Raw genomic sequence first — 21,279 nt, forward strand, 5'->3', positions numbered from 1 at the left:
TGAGTTCAAGGGATATATATATATGAATGTATTGTATACCTTTGTTTGTAACCAGTTAAATCCATTTAACCGAGTTCAAGGTCATATGGATTCAATCCACACAGAGTCGATTAGCTTCATTCTGTTCCATAGCCATACACCCCACTCCTAACTCTGGTCTGTTATATCCCAGGGAGGGAGTAGGACAGAGTGCATGTGGCTCAGCACAAATTGATAGGAAGACAGTCCCACACACTCCCCATCTGACTGCAGGAAAGAGTCTCTGTGTGCATCGGTACACGTATGAGCACAACCAGGGTAGCAACTGTAGCTTCTGTGGTCTTTGGAACCTTTGCCAGGGCTACACGTGCACAGGTCACCAGGACCCCCAATTGCCAATCCAGTAGACTTTTGCCTTTTATCTGACCTTTGTTGCAGCATTTGATGAGATTGATCACTCTATTCTGGAAACTTGGCTTCTAGGACCCCACTGTCTCCTAGGTGTCTTTCCCACCCCTCTGCAGCTCTTTCTTATCTGGCTCATCTGACGATGCCAGCCCCCTGTGTGTCATTATCCCCCAGCTCCTGCCTTAGCTTTCTTCTCACCCTCCATACCCGCCCTGGGTGGCCTCATCTAAGCCAGTGGCTTGAACAAGCATCATTATACTCTAATGACTCCCAATCTCATCTCTATAATAACAATGACTAACATCTAGTGCAGTTTACTATGTGCCAGGCACTGTGCTAAATGGTTTGCATACAGTTCCTCATTTAAGCCTCATTTTACAGATGAAATAGATGCTTGGGGAAGCTAAGTGACTTGCCCAAGGTCACAGATAGAAAGTGGAAGAATCTAGCAATATAACCCCAGAGCCCTCTCTCTTAACCACTGACTACTACCACTTCCCAATGGCAGTACAAATGCCTGCTATTGGACACCCTCACTTGATGCTCCCTTGGCTCACTGAAGTCAAGAGTAAACCTGATGGCCTCGTTAGTCGCACACCTGCCCCCCTCCTGTGTTCCCTAATGAACAAGACCACCTTTCTTTCACCCAGTGGCCCAAGCCAGAAGAAACCTAGAATCACTTCAACTCCTCTCACTCCACGCCCACTTCAGCCACAAGTGTTGTCAATTTCACCTCTTTTAACTCTCAAGTCTGCCCCCTTCTCCATCCCCATCTTCTCTGCCATAGGTCACACTCTCATCATCATCTTTCCTGCAGACACTTATGAGAGGCTCCTACCTAGTCCCAGTCTTGGGTCTCTGCTGCCCTAGTCCGCCCTGTGCCCTGCTGCCAGGGTGTGATGATCTTTCTAAGTGCAAGTTGATCATTTCACCAACCTCTTTCCACTGCCCTCCTTAAAAGCCTTCACTGACTCCTGTGAGCTACAGGGAAAAGCCCAGATTCCTTGTGGCATACTAGATCCTTCAGACCTGGCCCTGCCAGCCCCTCCTACCTCATCTCCTGTCACGTTCTACCTGTACTCCTGCTTTGGCCATCTAGAAATACTTGCATTTCTTGGAAATACCACTCTCTTTGTACATGCTGTTCCCTCTGCCTGCTCTCCCAATGTCTGATGAACTCCTACTCATTCCTCAACACCCACTTGAAAAGTTCTTTCTTCTGTGAAGTCCTTCTTGATTCCCCCAGGCAAAATTAATCCCTCTGATCCTTGTGTACCTAAAGCACTTTGTATAGCCCCCTTACTATGGCATATGTCATCTGTCTGTCTCTCCCACTAGGTGGTGAGCATCTCCAGGAATTAGCCTACTTACACCTCTGTATATTCCTGGCACCTGGCATAGGGCACATCACATAGCATAAACTCCACAGATGTTTTCTGAATGAAGGAAAATGTAGGGTTGGTGCGTCATTTTTAATGTGTTTATTAAATAAATATTACATTTTTCTAAAGATGAGCAACCCCACTAGTGTTAGCCCCTCTTTTAAATCTCATTTTGAGGGAGAAATTTAGTCCCTGTGTAAACTTCAGATTGCTCCCAAAGTTTCTGGAAGTTTCAAAGTGCCAACTACTGCACTACTTGCTCACCATCTTTTCCTAGAAAGGTGAGGCTGCCATAAGGTGCAGGGTACCCACTGAGCCCTGATATGGCCACATCATTCCCAGGGGCAAGGGCAAGTAACCTTCCTCACCACTACTATCTCACTCTTCAGGTTTCACAGAATGTTTCCTTCTCAGCTGGAGATCAGTTCCCCCCTAGTCTCCAAAACTTGATTAAGTACCGCCCACTAACTTTTTTTTCATGGGAGTGATTTTTTTCCCCAACACTCTATTTTTTAAAATTCAAACACCCAGAAAAGTTAAGAGAATTGGAAACAGCCTGGATAAACAACAAGGTCCTATTGTATAGCACAGGGAACTAATTCAATATCCTGTAAAAAACCATAATAGAAATGAATATGAAAAAGAATATATATGTATCACTGAATCACCTTGCTATACAGCAGAAACTCACACAACATTGTAAATCAACTATACTCCAATAAAATAAATTTTTAAAAAAAGAATTGGAGGGGCTTCGCTGGTGGCGCAGTGGTTGAGAATCCGCCTGACAATGCAGGGGACACGGATTCGAGCCCTGGTCCGGGAAGATCCCACATGCCACGGAGCAACTAAGCCCGTGCGCCACAACTACTGAGCCTGCACTCTAGAGCCCGCGAGCCACAACTACTGAAGCCTGCGTGCCTAGAGCCCATGCTCCGCAACAAGGGAAGCCACCGCAATGAGAAGCCCGCGCACCACAACGAAGAGTAGCCCCTGCTCGCCGCAACTAGAGAAAAGCCCGCAAGCAGCAACAAAGACACAACACAGCCAAAAATAAATAAATTAATTAATTAATTTAAAAAAAATTGGAAACACCCATATACCCACCATATACCAGCTCCTTCAATTAATGTTTTGCTTTATCTGTCCCTCTAACCATTCATCAGTCATATATTTTTTGATGATTTCCATGTAAGTTGCAAACATCAATACACTTCACCCCTCAACCCTTCAACATGCATATCATTAACTAGAGTTCAATATTTGTTTATGGCTCTTTTAAAAGTAAAATCGACATAGAGTACACAAATATTTAGGGAATCTTTTGATGCATGCATTTTGATCAATGACACAACCCGTATCAAAATATAGCACATTATCATCACCCAACAAAGTGCCTGCTGCTTCGGTTGGAGTGACTTGTTTAACAAGCCCAGAGCCGGTCCTGTTTACTTTCCCTGGATTCCCCACAGGCATTTATGTTCTCAAGCCAGTGTTTCCTGAGACATCACAGCCTCTCCCTGGCCTTGTTTTTCAGGTGCTCTCCCTTTCTCTGCTGGCTCCCTTCTAGTTTACATGAACCTGGAGAAAATCTGGAATGGACCCCGAGATCGGTTATCTCTCCTCCAGAACTTTGCCAATGTCTGCCTGGCTGCCGCAGTGACCCAGACACTCTCCTTTCCCTTCGACACGGTGAAGAGAAAGATGCAGGTGAAGAGTTATGTTTGGGGGGGTTTGTGAGTATGTGGGAGGGATGGCTTGCAGTGTTTGTGGGTGGGTAACAACAGCAAAGAACATGGAGCCTGAGCGATGCCAGGTTTCCAAGGAGCCCATGACTGCTCATACAAACATCCTGCAAACCCTCACTCCGTGGCATTTCTGCTGCTAACCTCAGGGCAATGGACTCGAGCCCAAGCCGCCTCCCCATTCCCATCCTCTGCTTTTTTAGGTCTTTTATAAAGCGCTTTTCTTTCCTCTCTTCATAGCTGCCACCGCCCGTTACATCAAGGCGGCCTCCACAGCGAGGACAGGGCACCCTTGCCTTCATAGCCTGTCCTTACTTCAGTGAAACAGACTGGAAAGAACCAAAATAAGCCAGGAACGCTCAATAGCAAGGGGCCAGTAGTCCCTGATTCCCCTGCTGAGGAAGTAACTGCATTTGAAATGGGCCGGTGTCTTAGTGGTATTGGCCCTGCATTTTCCTAATTGTTACCTAGGAAAACTCACAGTTTCTCTACAGACCACAGAGACAAAAGCCTGATATCTGAAGTCTCAAAGAGAGGAATTGGCTTAGCCTAGAATCAGCCAATTTTGATCAAAGAAAAATCAGAGTAGTCCAAGTAAGGTTGGGGGTTACAGGCAGATCCACACAGGGCAGGGGTGGGAGTCGGTGGACTCAGAATCAAGCAAGGCTTCGCATCTGCCCTGAACCCTGCTCACTCTCCGCCGGCCTCCCTCCAGACTCCACATCCACAGGCTTGCCTGCCTCCCTGGCCTCTTCCGGGCAAATCTTGATTTATACAATCGATGTATTCCTGAAGAGCTGCTTGGATATTAACTTGGGGGAGTTGAATCCAATTTTAAATGATCAGTCCCCGCTGAGTTTGTTTTTCCCCAGGTCTCTAACTTGTCCCTCTGCTATCTCAGTGGCCCCCGGCTTCCCCACGTGGTTTTCTTGGCCAGGCCAGGCCAGGCCTCACTTACCTCAGCACTAAAAAGCCTGAAAGTACTTATCTCAACCTATAAAGAAAAGCTGCCTTCAGAACAATACACATCACAATTACACCCAATTCTGCTGCTCCAATCCATCAAACTCTTCATCTGTCTGGGTTGTGTTCCTTTCCTGTCCTTTGTCCAAACACATTTTTTAAATTGTCACGTTATTGTAATTTTAACGTAGATGCAAGTTTAAAGCCTGCTTAGTGTGTGCTTATTTATAAAAGCCATTATTCCTCATTTCAAGAGTAATGTACATACACTTAAAGATGGTTAAAATGGTCAATTTTATGTTGTGTGTTTTATTTTACCACAATTAAAAAAAAAGGAATGCACATAGATTATAGAAAATTTGGGAAATACAGAAAAATACAAAAAAGAAAATAATAATTACCTGTAAGCCCAACACCTATGCATTATAATGATTAATAGTTTTACTTCTGTGTATGTTCATATGTGTATGCATATGTGTGTGTGCATAAATGTAAGTATATAATATATGCATATGGAAAGTTATTTTTCACAAAATTGCATTCCTACTGTATATAAAAATTAATATCTGTTTTTTTCACTTATTTTATAATGGATAGTGCCTCAGGCCATCAAATATTAAGAGCATCTTTTCTAATTATCACATATATTCCACCATATGGATGTGCCATAACTTAAAAAAAAAAAAACAGATTTATTCTCTCAAAGTTCCGGAGGCTAGAAGTTTAATATCAAAGTGTTGGCAGGGCCATGCCCCTTTTGAAGGCTCTGGGGGAGGATTCTTCCTTGTCTCTTCCAGCTTCTGGTAGCCCTAAGCATTCCTTGGTTTGTGGCAATACAACTTCAATCTCTGGCTCCATCGTGCCATAAATAACAATTTTTGTTTTTTAATATTCAGGCTGTTTCTAATTCTTCAGTATGATAACACCACAGTGAAAGCCCTTGTATTTTTTCACATTTGTGATGATTCCCTTTAGCTGTATTCCTAGAAATACAGGCCACAAGATAAAAATATTCTAAGGCTCTTAATGAAGTTTGCACCCCAGAAAGGCTGTAAGTTTACGCCTGCACCAGCAGTGAGTGGGGTGGTTCATCTCAACTCCCATCAACAGTAATGACTATCACTTTCTAAATCCTTGTGAACCTAATAATAGTTGAAAAATGCTGGCACATTACTTTAATTTGAATTTCATTGATTATAAGCAAATTGTATGTTTTTTATATATCAATTTGTCCTTTGTATTTCTTTGTAAATTTTCTGTGTCCATTGCCTATTTTTCTAGGCTATTCAGCTTTTTTTACTAATTGGTAAGAAGTCTTTATATGTTAAAGATATTAACCCTTTGTCATACACTGCATGCATTTTTCCCAGTTTGACAGTTGGCTTCTAATACTGTTTATGTTGTTATTATACATATTTTTAAATTTTTATGCATATATATATATATATATATATATTACTATTTTTTGGTTTCTAACTTTGCTCTTCTGTGTAAAAGGCCTACCTCGTCCCACAATCATATGACTATTCACTTATATAGTTCTTTAAATATTTTTGTTGTAATTTTTACACTTATCACCTTATTTAGAATTTACCTGAGGTATGATGTGAGGTAATCATCTGACTTTTAAAAAAAATAGTTTACCAATTGTTTAAGCACCATTTTTGGAATACTCTCTTTTCCCCACTACCCCGTGCTGCGACTTTTACCACATCCTAGATATTTGTATATGTTCTAGGGTCTGTCTTGGGGCTGTGTATTCTGAGCTGTAGATTTGTCAGCCTGTCCTCGTGCCAATGCCACACTATTTCAATTCCTATAGCTTCATAATACCTCGTAATGTCTGACAGGGCATCTACCCCCTCACCACTCTTCTTTTCAACATTTCCTTGATTATTCTCAGTCATTTGTTCTTCCTGATGAACTTTAGAACTACCTTGTGATTATGACTGGAGTTATGTTCAACCTATATACTTGGAATAATTTATGTAAAATATTCTATCTTTATTCAGGAATACTGTATATCTCTCCTATAGCTTCAGTCTTCTTTCTTTACATTGAACCATATGACATTGCCAACATCCTACCTTTTTGACATACCCAAAGGGCAACTTCATATGGTTAACTCTTATAAAAGTTGATTTCTTCATATGATAATTATGCTCTTTCTAAAAAAGATAGCTTCTTAAAAAAAATCCGGGGTGAGGTTGAGTGGGAAGGAGGTATGATATACTACAAGCTTTTTATTCTTTTTTTTTTTAACATCCTGGCCCTAGGAATTTATCTTCCTGTCAGGAGTGAGAATGGGCTCTCACTGGTTGGCCATCAGAAGATGGATGAAACTAAGGCTGCTTATATCACTGGCTTCCATGCTTTGAGGATTGCTTTTTGAAATAGTAGAGCCAGAGGCGTCTCGCCAGCACTTTCTGGCACCTCTTAAAATTTAGTGTTCCTTATGCAGAGTTCAAGGTTTAGTGAGCTCACTTCCTCCCCATAGCAAGCCTGCTCAAACCCAGGGCTTTGAGCCTGGGGGTTGGAGCAGTCAGTGAGAAAGGGTAAGAGTCTAGGACCAACTCCGGTGTGTGGGTTGTTTCCCTACAGCAAGGAAGTCTCCAATGGCAGCTGAGTGGCCTACAGTTCCACTCAACTCGGACACTGTCTACTCAGAGACAGCATCAGATTCCACAGGCCAAGGGCTCAGTCCCACAAGACTGCCCCCCCACTTCAAATGCCGGTGTCAAGTCCAGGTTGTCACCTGTGCTTCTGAAGTATAAATTAGAGGTTCCCACAGCCCCATCCTTGGATTCAATTAATTTGCTAGAGTGGCTCACAGAACTCAGGAAACCAGTTGACTCACTAGATTACTGGCAACCAGGCCCCATCCTTAGGTGCTTTCCAAAAGTCACTGCATTAACATAAACTCAGGCGTGGTTGAAAGGGGTTTTTTATGAATATCAAGGCACCTTTATTGCTCTCTTCACTTAGGTAATGTCAAGGATTATAGGAGCTCTATGCCAGAAATGGGGACGAAGACCAAGTATATATTTCTTATTATACATCACAATATCACAAAGGGTTTCAGATGAAATTCAGTGACATCTAAATGTGAGGGTGGAGGTTTCAGTCTTCTCTGTAAACTTTTAGCTTTCCTTTTTCCACCTGAGAGGTAGAACAATGACCTCTTATGGGGTAATCTAGCCACCACTACATTCTACTCTAGAATATACACCTACCACAACAATATGCTGTACACTAGAAGTGGGTATTTGGGGGTAAATTTGATCATATTTTCCCTTGTATGGAAGCCTTATGCATAATGCATACACAGAGCTTCAACAAGAAGCTTTCAAATAAGTGCAAAGTCATGATGGTTGTAAAAAAATCCAAAGAGGCAATTGCATGGTTTTCACAAAATATGATCAGCATCCAGTTACGAATGACAACATAAATGTCATCCAAAGATACGGGAAGCGAAATCTTACGGTTGCGATCAAAGTGTTATTTTACAGGAGTTAATAAACACTAATACCTTGTCCCGCCTACTTAAAAAAAATTAACTCCCCAAAACAGAACCACAGGCTGCTTTTAAATGCAAACATGCGTTGCTGCTTTCTCTGGCCATTAGATGTCGCTGCAGTAACGGAGCTTATCTGAGCACTACCTGAGGGTATGGGAGCCTTGCAGCTGGTGATCACCGACTAGTTAACAACCCCCTAATCCCTGCTCAAAATACATCTTCAGTTCGGAGAGTAAGGAACCTAGAAACAACAGGCTAACCCTAAATTCTGTTGTGGCTGTTGTTTGTTCCTGCAGAGCACTCAATCCAACTTCTCCAAGAAGAGAGAGCTTTAATAACAGTCTCCCCGCCACTCCCCGTGGGAGCAGGCAGGGTTTGCCTGCAGAATTTATAAGGAGAGAGCTTTGCGGGGCAGCCGGGCTGCTCTGACCTGAACACACTTAATGGTAGCATTTGCATTCCATCGGCTTTCCTCCTCCCACTGTCCATCAGGAAGCAAATCAATGTCAGGTGTCTGTTAGATAACAAGCTGGACAGGGAATTTCCTGAACCCCCATACCGACTGGCCACTTTGTCTGAATGTCTCATTCTCCTAATGTATGCTTTATCCAGACACACACAAAATCTGTCCGTTTAATGCCGCATCGGGTTGGAAGTCTCTTGAACACTAATGACAGTAATCATAAGTCTTGTTTAACCAGCTGAGCCCTTCCTTCACCGTGCTTACACTCATTTTATTCCTTTTTCTTTTTCTCACCCCGGCTCCTGGCTGGCATGCTAGAGACTGGAGAGGTAAATAAATTATGCATGTGCATGTTTTGATGGGATGGTTTCTGGTGGGAAGGGGGTGAGTCAGCCCTGCGCACAGATAGGATGAGGTGCCCCCATACCTGGGGCGCTTTCATGGCCCCCAAGACCACCCTGCCTGAAATGCCCTTGGCCACACTTCAGCACATTTCAGCTCAAGCTCTTCTAGGTATATACCCAGCCTTTCCACTTTTGTCTCTCCCACACCTGGCCCTGAGCTTGGGACCAAAGAGGCTGGCAGCACTTAGTGTATTGAGAGGACAAGTAGAACAGTAAAATACTGATGGAGATTAGTTTGTCTGATGAATCTGTGGGCTCTCCATAAGGACCAGGGAGTCCTGAGCAAATGGTTCTCTGGACAGTTCATGTGGAAAAAAAAGAGGAAGATAAGCTGCCCGGAAAATCCAGGGAGCAGCTGAGAAGGTGGAGCTTTGGAATCTGGTGGGCCTCCTGAGAGGATCAGGAGGGAGGCACCAGGCACAAGCTCAGTCTCCCGCAACTCTGCCTGACCCCCCTCCCTGCAGCCCGTATTAGGTGTCTCCGTTTCATTAAACATAAAACCAAGTGTTAGCCTGTTGCTTTCTACCCAGGGGACTTCGACCCCATCAGGGCTCACAAGGCAAGCAGGATTAGGCCAGGTCAGCATTTGAACTGAAAGCACATAAGATGAAGGACAGAGGTAGTATCCAAGGGGCACAGCTGACTGAGCAGAAAAGGCACGGTCCCTGAGTGAAGAGAGGGCCCCAGCTGTTCAGACAGATGCTTGAACCTGCCTGAGATGCTGAACTGCGCACGTAGCTTCATCCATTCCCGCCAGGGCGCCCCGCCCCTCTCGTGGTTCCTCCTGCTCAGATCCACATCCTCAGCCCTGAGCCACATTTCCCGAGCCCTGGTCCCACACTTCTCACTGTTTGCCGGACGCTGCCATTTGGCTGTCGCCTCTCCAGGGTCACCTCTAAGTATGTATCAAACTGTCTTCCCAAGGTTCTGCATTTCAGTGCTGTCATTCCCCCAGCCACCCAGGCTGCAGACCCGGAAGTTGTCTTTGACTCTTTCTCTTCCCCCTCCCCCAGTCAACCTTGAACCCAGTTGGGTCTTCATTCCTAACACTCCCACGTTGGTCTTTCTTTTTGTCACTGTCCCTGCCCTAATCTAGGACCTTATCAGCTCATACCTAGGCTACTGCAGTAATCCTCTAATTGGTCTCAGGATTAACTCTGAAACTGATCATAAGCATTGGGTACTAATGTACCAGGCACTGTGCTAAGGGCTTTATGCTCATTATCTCATTTAATCCTGGCAACAAACCTGCCAGGTGGGCACTGTGCTTATCAAGCCCATTTCACAGAGGAGAAAATCAAGGCACTGAGAGGTTCTGTAGCCTGCCCAAATTCACACACTCAGTCACTGAGTAACCTGAGATGTAACATCACCAGGGCCAACATTCATTTCAGTCCCCTCCAGCCCAGGCTTCTGCCAGATGAATTTTCTTAATATCTGCCTGCGTTTTGTCCTTTATTGCTCTGAGAGAATAAAGGCTGAGCCCCTTGGCCTGGCAGGCTGCCCTTACCAACTTTGCCGCGCTCGTTGCACAGAGGCCCCCTATATCAGGAGTCGCAAAATCAGATGCCGGCAGGAACTTGGAAGTGACAGGAAAAAGAGAAAGTAGGGAAATGCAGGTAACATAACACTCACCCCCTAGAGAATAAGGATTCCGATGCAGTCTGAGCCATCCTGGCTTTCAGAAGCATTCTGGAGCGCTAACTGCACTGTGCTCACAAAATGTGACCAGCATCTAAATATGAATTGCAGCGTGGAACAAAGTGGGCCAGGCGAGGCTGCAGCAAGTTCCTCTTCTCCAAAGGATAGATGCCATTTAGAAATGTGGGCCCACTTTTCAAGGGAGCCTGAAATCCAGATTTTTATGTAAGATCCCAATTTTTCAATGTTGGCAAATAAAAATTGTTAAATCCTGCCAGGGCTAAACAGAACATGCCTTTTTCTGACCTCTGCTCTGTTCCAGCCCCCAATTCAATCAAAATTATCTTAGCCCCCCTCCCCCATCCCCCTGAAGAATAAGTGTATTTCACATTCCTGTCCCCTCTGCCTGGAGCATCTACCTCCATCTCACCTGACATCTGCCTCGTCGTGGCTGTCTCTTCTGACCTACAACAGCACACATCTGTTGCTTTCGTTTGATAAAGGAGTTGGCTTTTCCTACTCCTCAAACAGCTATCCTATCGTGATGGATAAAGGCAGGTGTTTTGCCTCTGTAGAACCACAAATGGGGGTGTCCCCTACGGCCTCGGAGGGGATTCCGGGGTAGGAGAATCCAGGTTAACTAACAGGATTCTCTGCCGATAACTGCAGATGCTGTTTTCACTGTCACTCCCACCCCACCCCCAAGGGCATATTTTGTTCCAAAAGCTTTGTGGGTGAACAACCCCTTTTAAATGATGCTCTTAGCCTGTATGTGCGCTCTGGTCCAGCTGGTTTATTTTCCACAGCATTTCTCCGCGTGCCCCACCTTCTGCCATCTCTCCACCATTGCAGCACATCTCCACCCTGTCTGAGCCCCCTCCTGAAGCCTTCTCTCCCCTCCTCAAGAGGAAGAAGTCTCCCCATTCTGAACGCCCAAAGCTCCCTCTCGCTATAGCTCTCAGGCCCATGTCACATGCTTCCTTGTATCGTAATCTTCTGTGTCCATTATTCCTTCTAGACTTTGAGCTCTTTGCCTTTGGGACGTATGTCTTACACATTTGTATGTCCCCACAGCACGTAGCCTCATGTAGCAGGCACTCGATACTTGTTTAAAAATGAATGAAGTTCAGGGCCGGCTTCTGAGATCTCACTGCCTTGTGAGTACAGAATTGAACCTTAGCTGCTGCTGGGTGAGCCCCAAGTCTGTGTGCTCGTCCCTACCCCTGCTGAAGGTAAGAACAGCCTGCCCTTTCCCCGGCCTGCTGACCTAGGGAAACCTCGGCTTGTCCCCTGGCTCAAACTGCCTGCAATCCTCGCTCTGAAAGTGCACTATCTCCCACCCCCTACCTTAGCTCTCCAGTTGTGTATCGCAGCTCCAACAGCTGTTACCATTTCAAGATAAGTAAATATGCTAAAAGGACAGAGTAAAACAGTCTTGATGTACACCCCCCTCTTCATGGCAACCTCCCACCGCTTTGTACAGTGCCTGGAAGTGCCTGATGAATCAGCGTCATAGCACTTGTATTCGTCAGTTTGTTGACTTCAGTAAATGTGATATGAATGAACAGGTCTAAATCTGTGCCCTCCTTTGGTGGGGAGGCTTTTGTCAGGGGTAAGGATGGGGACAAAATATGTCTGGAGGAGGTAACGAAAGGAAGGTTTTCCCTGGGAATAAGAAATTGTGATAATGTGATAAAACTACCATTTATTGGTCATGTGATACAGACCAGGCAGTTTATTATCCCATTCCATCCTCTTTATCGACCCTGTTAAGTATTGTTATTATTCCTAGTTTCTAGGTGAGGAAATGAGGCACAGAGAGGGTAACAGTCACTTAGCCAGCAAGTGGGGCGGGGGGCTGGGATTGAACCTAGGTCTCTCCTTCAGGCCCATGCTTTATCCACCAGGACTGTAGGGGCTTGGTCCTAGATGCTAGGTAATAGGTTATTTTTGTCCCAGTTCCCTTGCCCCGGGTGTGGGAGTAGAGGATGAGGGAGAGGGAAACCTAACCTTGAGATTTGGGAGCACTCGGCATCAGTCGAAAAACACAGCAGTGCGCAGGCTCAGAAACAGGCACGAGGGCGGCTTTGGCCAGGGGACGGCTACCTCAAGTTGGAGAAAAAAAAACCTTTGGAAAACCAGGCTGTCGGCGGCTCTGGCTTTCTTTGGCCACTGGCAGCCTGACAGTGGAAGGCTTGAAGCCGGCAGGTTGGAATGAGAAGCAGAGAACATTCAGCAGCCATGGACCTTGGGCCGCCGCGGACTGGCCACGCCGCTCAGACGGACTGGGAAGAAAGCCCCTCCGGCTCACCGAGCCCCTAGCAGAGAAGGTGCAAAGCCCCAGGAGGGGAAAGTAGATTGTTCTCATCACACCTGCTAGGAAGCGCTAAGCGAGTTTCAGATGTTCCACCTAGCTCGACATTTCTTGGTTGACATCGTGTCTATTGTCAGTAGGAATAGAGTTCTATTTCCCCAGCACAGCCAACTTGCCCGATGATCCTGAAGTACGAACACTGCTGGGTTCTAAGCTCTCGGGGTCATGGGAGAGGATGGGAACCTTACCTTTTTAGTTCGTTGCATTTTTAACTCCGTGCCGTCATCTTGCTCTGGGGGTTGGCCCCTCTGGGGACTGACTTCTGCCTAAGTCAGTAGCATTGCCTTGGCATTCTGAGAAAAAAGTATGCTTTTCGGATCCAGGTAGATGTCTGGACATCCCTCAGGCCAGGTGGCTTCGTTCGAGCATTATCGTTAAGGTGTAAGGAAAGGACAAGTCTCCCCTTTGTTTTTTCCAAAGGTGTAGAGTGCCCTAAATACTTTAGGGATGGCAGTTGTTGATCATGGAAACGAGACTCTCCCCTAGAGGGCAGGCGAGGAGGGAGTAGGGAGGAGCCTTCCTAATTCCACTCATTGTGAAATCACTCTGCCCTTTCTCCTGACCTGAGCTGGCTTACTCCTTCCAAGAGATAAAGTCTAGGTATCAAAATGGCCACCCTCTGCTAAGCAGACTTCTTTGAGCTCCAGCTAAACAATAACAGCAGCTAAGACAGGCGTTCCCCTTCCCCCTGCCTCCAGAGTGGGGGTGAAGAGAGAGGTAGGGGAAAGGGGAAGAAAGGTCCCAGAAAAGGCCTGCTGTCAGCCAAGAAAGGCCTGCAGCTGTGAGCAGTCATCTGCGGCTCCTGCTGTCAGGAGGAGATGGACACTGGGGTTTGCCCATCCCTCCGCTGGCCTCAAGCCAGCTTTAGAAACGCAGCACCGGTTTTTACCTCCTTTCCCCCACAGAGCTGTTGTTCATTTGGTTTTGACAGCTGTGTTCATCTTAAAGCTTTCATGGGCAGATTAGCTCATTGGTCCAGAGTGTGGGCTTTGGATGCCACCCCTGTCCCTTACTCTTCCCGTGAACTTGGGTAAAAGCCACATCGCCTCTCTGAGCCTCACCTTCCTCATCTGTAAGGCACGGGGAGAAGCCTAGTGCCTGGCTCATATCCCCATGGAGAAGACTGAATTGGGTTAATGCAGATACAGAGCCAGGAACAAGGTAAACACTCAATATAAATACTCAGTAAAACCGAGGTACTATTTTTATTCTTGAAGCATCTCTTCAGAATCTACGCATGGCGTTGAAGGCCTGATTAGAACCATAAAAGCCGGGCCAAGTGTGTTTGTGTGTTTCCTGTGATCGCTATAAACACACAAATGAGCTAGCATCGCAAGACCTCAAAAGATCTTCCGTCTCTATAGATGATGGTGATCAGGGATGGTAGGGGAGTGGATCATTCATTCGTTGGGTTCATTTAACAGGCGTTTACCTAGAGGCCACCCTGCGCAGGTACTGCCTATGTCTGTATTCCCAGCCTGCAGAAAACTGGCATCTGCCAAACCTTCTCCTGCACCCTTCCTACCCAGTCTCACTCCCAATCAAGGTGACACTAGGGAATTCTCTGGCGGTCCAGTGGTTAGGACTCCGCGCTTTCACTGCCGAGGGCCTGGGTTCAATCTCTGGTCGGGGAACTAAGATCTCCCAAGCTGTGGGGGGCAGCCAAAAAATAAAAATAAAAATTTAAATTTAAAAAGGTGACACTAAAAGTTGGCTCTTGGGCCGCTGCTGCTCAGCACGCGCTCCCACGGCCTCCCTCTGCTGCTCTCGCTTGCATGCATCTCAATTGCTTTCTGGCCCAGCTGCACTTTTGATTTCCCCGCCCCCGCCCCCAATCAGCACGTGGGAACTGTTTCCCTTCTCTTCCCAAGCAAAATACTAACCTGCTGTCCATTTAGTCGCTTCCCCCATGTCATTGCCGGCTTTCCGAGCAGGTCCTCGGGCACCTCGGCCAGGATGGGGGGGTGACTTGTAGGCTTGCCAAGCCGGGGGCAGCTGCCTGCACCCGTTTGTGTGGACGTCCCCACCACAGAGCCAGGGTGCGTCTCGGCTGTATGAGGATAACTCTTGGGGACCTAGCTCTGCCCAGAGAAACTTGGGCCATGTGGCTCACAGGACATAAAGGTCCTTTTACTTCAATACCATTGGCTTTTTTTTTTTTTTTGGCTTGTTTGACTATTGGGGATTTGCCAAAGGACAAAAGCCTCCTACCACAACTGCCTTCCATGCATGTATGTCCTCAGATGGCTTGGGAAGTGGACCACTTGGTCTTCAGGTTGCGTCCCATATGGCTACAGAAGATAAAAGTTGTTTCCAAATACCAAGTGAAAGGTTTTGAGCTCCTGTTTGCTCCAACTAGCAGACTCTCTTTTTTTGTTTTTGTTTTCTTTCTTTGGTCTCGCCTTTTAAATGCTTTTTTTTTTTTTAATTAAGACTTTGGGGGTTTTTGGGAGCAGTTTTAGGTTCACAGCAAAATTGAGAGGAAGGTGCAGAGATTTCCCACGTACCCCTTCCCCACACGTGCACGGCCTCCCCCATTACCCACAGCCCCCACCAGACGGGTGCATTTGTTACCAAGGATGAAGCTACACTGACACATCTCAATCACCCAAAGGCTGTAGTTTACCTTAGGGTTCACTCTTGGTGGTGTACATTCTGTGGGTTTGGGCAAATGTATAACGATGTATATCCATCATTATAGTATACAGGGTGTTTTCACTGCCCTAAAAATCCTTTGTGCTCCGCCTATTCATCCTCTCCCCCAAACCACTGATCTTTTTACTGTCTTCATATTTTACCTTTTCCAGAATGTCATATAGTTGGAATCATACAGTATGTAGCACTTTCACATTGGCTTCTTTCACTTAATAATATGCATTTAACTTTCCTCTGTGTCTTTTTGTGGCTTGGTAGCTCATTTCTTTTTCATGCTTAATGGTATTTAATTGTCTGATACCACAGTTTATTTATCCATTCACATACTGAAGGACATCTTCTTGCTTCTAAGCTTTGGCAATGATAAATAAAGCTGCTTTAAACATCCATGTGCAGGTTTTTGTGAGGACATTAGTTTTTTTTTTACCTCCTTTAGGTAAATACTAAGATCTAATCTAATCAGTACAATTGCTGGCTCCTATGGTAAGAATATATTTAGTTTTGTAAGAAACCACCAAACTGCCTTCCAAAGTAACTGTACCATTTTGCATTCCCACCAGCAATGAATGGGAGTTCCTGTCACTCCACATCCTCACCAGCATTTGTTGCTATCAGTGTTCTGGATTTTGGCCATTCTAATTGGTGTGTAGTGGTAATTGGGTTGTTTGTTTTCTTATTGTTGAGTTTTAAGAGTTCTTTGTATGTTTTGGATAACGGTCCTTTATCAGATATGACTTTCGCCAATATTTTCTCCTAGTCTGTGGCTTGTCTTCTCATTGTCTTAATTAATGCTCTTTTAAAATTAATATTCTACCTTTTGCATAGGTAACATATGCATATGATACAAAATCCAAAAGGTACAAAGAGTGTCCATTGAAAAGTAAGCCTTCCCCAACCTTTGTCCCTGGGACTCCCAGTTCACCGCAGAGAAAACACTGGTTGTTTCCAGTTTCTTACCTGGTCGTTCCAAAGGTGGTCTATGCAAAGATACACATAAACGTGCACATTTATGTTCTTTTTGTTTTTAGATAATCAGCAGCATGCTACATATACTCTTCTGCACTGTTTTTTTCACCTAAAAATGTATCTTGGAGATGGCACCTTATCAGTTCAGATGGAGCTGCCACATATTTTTAAATGGTGACATAGTATTCCATAGTCTGATGTACTGTTTCTTTAACTAGCCCCCTATTGATGGACATTTACATTATTTCCAATTTGCTGCTGTTACTAACAATGCTGCAACAAAAATCCTCGTAGCACATCATTTCCCACAGGGGCAAATATATCTGTAGGATAGATTCCTAGAAATAGGATTGCTTTGGTCAAGGGTATATGAGTTTTACATCTTCATAAATATTGTTTAATTATCAGAACTCATGGAAAGAATGAACAACCTAAAATGTTGCCTCTGTTGGAAGGCCTGTATGGAGTTTATCACAGAAACAATCAAGCACATTGCTTTGAAGCATTTACCTTTCATTTCCATCAACTGCAAGTTCGTTCCTCCTTTTCTTCAGTATGTATTAAGCACATACTGGATGCCTGGCATATTGGTAGATTTGGGGGCTAAAACCACATACAAGATACAAGATACAAGATACATACAAGATAGATAGATATGGTCACTGCCCTCATGGTATTTATAGTCTGTGAGGTGGGGGAGACACGAAAGAAATAATTATACACTAAATCATTACAAACTGTGTCACGTGCCTGGAAAGAGAAGTACAGGGTGACCAAAAGTGTTTACTAGGCTCCTGACTTAGGCTGGAGATCTGGGAAGACTTCTCTGAAGAAGTGGTGTTTAGTCTGATTAGTAAGAGAGACTTAGCTAGGCAGAGGGAACGGCAGGTTTGAAGTCCTAGGGGCAGGAAGGAGCCTTGAGTAGGACCAACAGCATGGATTAGAGGAGCAAGAAAGGGCCTTCAAGTTCATTTAGTTCCAGTCTCCTTACCTGACATGTGAGGAAACTAAGGTTCAAAGAACTAAAGGACTTGGTCAAGGTTATGCAGATAGTGGCAGAGCCAGGACTAGGACCCAGCTTTCTCAGATGATGTCTGCTGCAGAATGCTGCATGCCCATCCTGGCAGCTGCAGATCTGAACTAGACGCCATGGGATAGTTGCCTGGGTTCCTGTGGAGGGAGGATTTAACTTCAGAGCCTTGTAGCTAGTAACCTGACATGTTTTGTGTCTCTTTGCTAGGAAGATACGGTTCGGGCAAATGGCGGTCTAGCGTTCTAGTCTACTGGGTTGGTTTAGTCTTCAGCATAATTTTCTCCAAGTTTTGGTTTTTGGTTTTTTTGGGGGGTTTGGGGATTTTTTTTTTTTTTTTTTTGGCCTTGCTGAGCAGCTTACGGGATCTTAGTTCCCTGACCAGGGATCAAACCTGCACTCTCGGCAGTGAAAGCACAGAGTCCTAACCACTGGACCACCAGGGAATTCCCTCTTCTCCAAGTTTAAATACTAAACAATAATGATAATGGTGGTTACTATATGTCAAATGCTGTTCTAAGCACCTTACATATGTTTCATTTAATCTTGACAACAATCCTATAAGGTAGGTGTTATTATTATTGTCCCATTTTACAGATGAGGAAATTGAGGTTCAGGAAGGTCAAGGCATTTGCTCAAAGTCCCAGAGCTAGTGAGTGGCAAAGTGAGCTCTCCATCTAAGCAGTCTGGCCTCAGGACCCATGTGCTTTCCCCAGGCGTTCTCACTGTCAACAGCTGATTGATGGGCTCAGGTCTCAGCCTGAGCTGCCTTGTGCTATGGAGGGCCTACACCAGTGATCCTCAACCTGTCTGCATGTCAGACTCATGTGAGGAGCTTGCCAAAAATGCTGACGTCCAGACCTCACCCTAGGTCAGTTAAATCTCAGTCTCTGGGGGTGGATCCCAATCACTGATGGTTTTGAAAAGCTTCCCTGTTTCGTCTAACGTGCAGCTAAAGGTTGAAAAGCACTGCTATATAGCCTTACCATTCCTTCTTTCTTTGGGGGTATTTTAGTTGGAGCTGCTGTAACAGAAATCCATAGACTTGGTGGCTTAAACAGCAAGCACTTATTTCTCACAGTTCTGGAGGCTGGGAAGTCCAAGATCAAGGTGCCAGCAGATTTGGTATCTGGTGAGAACCCACTTCCAGTTTGCAAATGGCCACTTTTTTGCTGTGTTTCCCCCATGGTGGAGTGAGAGACATTATCTCTCTTGTGTGTCTCCTTATAAGGGCACAAATCCCATTCATGACAGCTCCACCCTCATGACCTAATCACCTCCCAGAGGCCCTCACCTCCAAATACCATCACAGTGGGGGTTAGGGCTTCAACATATGAACTTTGGGGGCGCACAAACATTTAGTCCAAGGGGCAACCAGCAATATGGTTTGCCTTTGTGATCTGGGTATCTGTTTAGTATGACAGTTGTAGAGGTATTTATTCATACCACACCATGAGCTCCAGTCTTAGCATAAAGAATTCATTCGGTGTGCATGCTGTGGCACCCACATTCAAGGACGATGTGTGGAAACAAGTCTGTCGAGGGCTGAGGTAGTCATCGCAGTCCTGGGCATCAGGAACCAGTGTAGCTTAGTGGGGTAGAGCTTGAATCTGAGTCAAACAGACCCAAATTCAGGTTGATGCTTTTTTTCATGCAGTCTGTGATTTGGGAGATTTATCCTTTCTCGGGCTCCATTTTGCCCTCTATAAAATTAGGCTAATAAGATAATACTACCTATTGCATGGGGCTTCTGTGAGGATTAAACGAGCTGGTACATGTCAAATGCTCAGTGTAATGCCTGGCACCTAACACTCTGTAAATATTGGCCATTATTTTACTTCATGGCCGTCCATGTGGCTTACTTGAGCCTGGTCACGGGTAAACAGTTGTATTTGGGAAAAACTACTAGTGACACTGATATTAAGGGGAATTTTGTTTGACATTTAATGAGTGCCCAGTATGTGCAATGAAGGGTATTAGACCCCAAAGAGCTAGGACAGTGAGGAAGGCCTAGTGCCTGCTCCCATGAGCTTGCTGGCTGCCAGCCCAGAGATTGCATCCAGATAGCTCATACCAGGCAGCCTGGACCGCAGCAGAGGTCTAACCAGTAACTAAGGGAGCACAAAACAGGAAGAGAACCTCGATTCAAACGAAGAAGCTATAAACTAATTATAAGGCAATCCAGGAAATGTGAACACGGATTAGATACATGATAATATTAAGGAAATATCATAGGTGTAGTAATGGTATCATATATTTCTATATATGTAATATACTTTATTTTATATTTTAGAGAAGAAGCCATTGTATTTTCGAGAAACATAACTAAATTTAAATTAAACAGATAAATTAAAATGATGTCTTGCAAGGGATAGAGATGAAAAAAGATTGTCAATACACTGCTAATTGTTGAAGCTGGGTGGTGGAACTTTCCATTCATTTTACTAGCCTCTCCACTTTTGTATATGTTTGATATTTTCCACAATAAAAAGTGTTTTTTAAAAAAAAACAGGGACTTCCCTGGCGGTCCAGTGGTTGGGACTCTGCGCTTCCACTGCAGGGGGCGCGGGTTTGATCCCTGGACGGGGAACTGAGATCCTGCATGCCGCATGGTGCAGCCAAAAAACAAACAAACAAAAAAAAGCACAGAGAGAGGTAAATTTCAAGAAAAGGAGGGAGGGAGACAAAGGAAGAGGGAGCAAGGAAACAAGCAGTTCCAATCGCAGAATCAAGAAGTTTCAAGATGAGGTGGCATCTGACCTGGACCTGGGTGAGGAGGATTTTGCCCATCAGAAAAAGTATATGTAATGTTCAGGAGGTAATGGGTGTGACTGGACGTAGGGCTCCTGGGGTGGGGGTAGGTATTAGTCAAGGTTCTCCAGAGAAACAGAACCCATAGGATGTATATATGTAGAGAGAGAGAGAGATGGATTTTAGTTACTTGGCTCATGTCTGAAATCCGCATGGTAGGCCAGCAGACTGGAGATGTTGCAGTTCAAGTCCAAAGGCAGACTGCAGGCAGAATTCCCTCTTTCTCAGGGCACCTCAGTCTTTTTGCCTCTTAAGGCCTTCAACTAATTGGATGAGGCCCACCCACATTATGAAGGGTAATTTGCTTTACTCAAAGTCTAGTGATTCATTTTTTTTAAATTGAAATATAGCTGATTTACAATGTTGTGTTAGTTTCAGGTGTACAACAAAGTGATTCCATTTTATATATCTTCTTTTGCAGATTCTTTTTCCTTATAGGTTATTACAAAATATTGAGTATAGTTCCTTGTGCTATACAGTAGCTCCTTGTTGGTTATCTATTTTATATACAGTAGTATGTATATGTTAATCCCCAACTCCTAATTTATCAAATTAACAAAGTCTAGTGATTTAAATGTTAATCTCATCTACAAAATACCTTTACAGTAACATCCAGACTGGTATTTAACCAAATAGCTGGGTACTGACGGTGGCCTAGCCAAGTTGACACATGAAACTAACCATCACAGGGTGATAGTGGGAAATGATACTGGGAAGACAGGTGGGGGCCAAACTGTAGAGAGTTTCGAATTCTGTTAAGTTTTCTTTGGAGAACACTCCTTCTGGAAGTGTTTCTTTGGAAAATTGGGGGTTGGTGAAGGTTTTCAAGCAAAGCAATGACAGCACCTGATGAGTTTTGAGTGGTACCTGGCCGCTGTGTGCAGGAGGGAGAGGGCAGAGACTGGAGACGGAGGGATGGGTAAGCAAAGTCTCGTCCTCAC

The 21,279-nt window shown here is 44.9% G+C and overlaps 2 protein-coding genes and 1 long non-coding RNA gene across 7 annotated transcripts in view; 2 read left to right on the top strand and 1 right to left on the bottom strand.

The window, feature by feature from the left end:
- Positions 1-21,279, bottom strand: part of LOC309652060 (A-kinase anchor protein 17B-like) — a 148,740-nt gene that overhangs the window by 107,825 nt on the left and 19,636 nt on the right. The gene's annotated exons all lie outside the window — the stretch shown is intronic.
- The window catches only part of LOC309652119, a 424,346-nt gene that overhangs the window by 105,955 nt on the left and 297,112 nt on the right, over positions 1-21,279 (top strand). The gene's annotated exons all lie outside the window — the stretch shown is intronic.
- Positions 1-21,279, top strand: part of SLC25A43 (solute carrier family 25 member 43) — a gene marked incomplete at its 5' end in the record, with an annotated part of 41,153 nt that overhangs the window by 7,058 nt on the left and 12,816 nt on the right. For 2 of the 3 annotated variants that reach the window (XM_082445585.1, XM_082445586.1), the window contains one exon: positions 3,307-3,479. In XM_082445585.1, the coding sequence (XP_082301711.1) occupies positions 3,307-3,479 (173 nt within the window). The remainder of the gene's footprint in view (positions 1-3,306; positions 3,480-21,279) is intronic. The other variant, XM_082445587.1, reaches the window with a different exon arrangement.

Source organism: Balaenoptera physalus, assembly GCF_965194825.1.
Source record: "Balaenoptera physalus genome assembly, chromosome: X".
In the NCBI taxonomy this organism is placed as follows: domain Eukaryota; kingdom Metazoa; phylum Chordata; class Mammalia; order Artiodactyla; family Balaenopteridae; genus Balaenoptera; species Balaenoptera physalus.